The 1,492-nt window shown below is 67.3% G+C and overlaps 1 protein-coding gene across 1 annotated transcript; it reads left to right on the forward strand.

Moving 5' to 3' along the window:
* Positions 1-188: 188 nt before the first annotated feature.
* On the forward strand, positions 189-875 carry H696_01586 (hypothetical protein; the record flags this gene model as incomplete). The annotated part of the gene is made up of 1 exon (XM_009495487.1): positions 189-875. The coding sequence occupies one exon, from the start codon at positions 189-191 to the stop codon at positions 873-875; it is 687 nt and encodes a 228-aa protein (XP_009493762.1).
* Between the last annotated feature and the right edge of the window lie 617 nt (positions 876-1,492).

Here is a 1,492-nt window from a genome sequence, read left to right on the forward strand (position 1 = left end):
CCCCCCCCGCCCCCCTCCCGGCGGCCGGGCCTGATCTTGCGATTTTCAAGCCACACCCGCGCCGGGCCGGTGTGCGTGGCGCACATCACCCCCGCGCGCACACCCCGAACTGCCTTTCGCCCTGCCCTTGCGCTTCGTCCCATTTTTTTCGTCCTCCTCCGGGCGCGCCGTTTATATATATATTTATCATGTCCACCGACACGGCCACCCCCATCCTCGGGCCATCGTTGGCCGGTCTGCTGGCTGCCGACGACGCCACGGCCCCCAAGCCCATTTCCCTGCCAGCGGGCTTGCTCGGCCACGATGGCTCCCTGGATGTGGCTCTCTCCTTCGCGGCATATGTGGTCGAGGGCCGGCCGCTGTTGGCGGTGAAAGTGGGCCCTGCTCGGCGAGCGGCGCGCTATGACCGGGCCTTCGGCGCACTGAGCCGGAATGTCCCGGAGGCTGGGCTGGCTCCCGGGCTGGCCGGGCCGCTTGCGCCCGTCCGGGGGTGGCCCGACTTCGAGCTCTTCTTCCCGACCCCCTGCTCCTTCGGCCTGGCCCCGTGGGAGTTCATTCTGCGCCGGGAGGAGGTGGACTCCTTCCGGCTGGGTGGCCCCAGCACGGCGAGCGTCGTGCAGCACCAGCACCAGACCCTGGTGGAGTTTCTCCTCCAGGCCGGGGTGCTTGCCGTGGTCCGGACAGTCCAGCTGGCCGAGCCCCTGGCCGGGCCGGATGCTCCAACCGGCGCGGACGCCCAGGAGCTGGCCATCGCCGAGGTGACCGAGGCCAGCGGGCTCCGGCCGGCGGTGGTGCACTTCTGGCGCAGCCACTTCGCCCGGTCATCGGCGGCCGAGATGCGCGAGCGGGCTCTCTTCGCGGCGGCCGACGCCTGAGGCCCCCGTCGCTGGCTTCCATTTGTTCTCCTTCCCCCGAGCGTCGGAATGGACCGGCCGGGCGAATGGCGACACCGGCGCCCCGGTGGGAGGTGCCCCGAATGCATGATCTCTTGGCGTGTCCCTCCCCCGCGTGCCCTTGTGACCTTGAATGGATGTGGACGGGCGCCTTTTTTTTCTTCATATATATTTGTATTTGTATATCGGGATGCTGGGAGGAGAGGTGTGGGTGTACTTGTGTGCGCATTGGAAGGGCGCGACACGCATGCATACACACGCACGCACACACGCACGCGGAAAAGGGGAGGGGGGAAACGGGCAGAGGGAGGGTGGGGCAACGAGAAAGTCTAGAGGGGAAGAGAAGGGCGCCGATCGAGGGCGGCGGCGGCCAGATGTGGGCTAGCAAGCATGGGACAAGGACTGGAGAGAGAGAGAGAGAGGGGGAGGGGGGAAAGATAGGAGAAAGGGGGAGAGGGCTTAATCATCGCGGAGGAGGGCCGGGTCCACCTGGAGCTTGAGAGCTGCACGTGGATAAGGAGAGCGATGCCAGGGGGCCGTCGCGACAGAGGAAAGCGAGGTCAGTGTCTGGTTGGGTGGGTGTGTGTGTGGGGGGGGGG

The sequence above is a fragment of the Fonticula alba genome (assembly GCF_000388065.1).
Source record: "Fonticula alba strain ATCC 38817 unplaced genomic scaffold supercont2.2, whole genome shotgun sequence".
In the NCBI taxonomy this organism is placed as follows: Eukaryota; order Rotosphaerida; family Fonticulaceae; genus Fonticula; species Fonticula alba.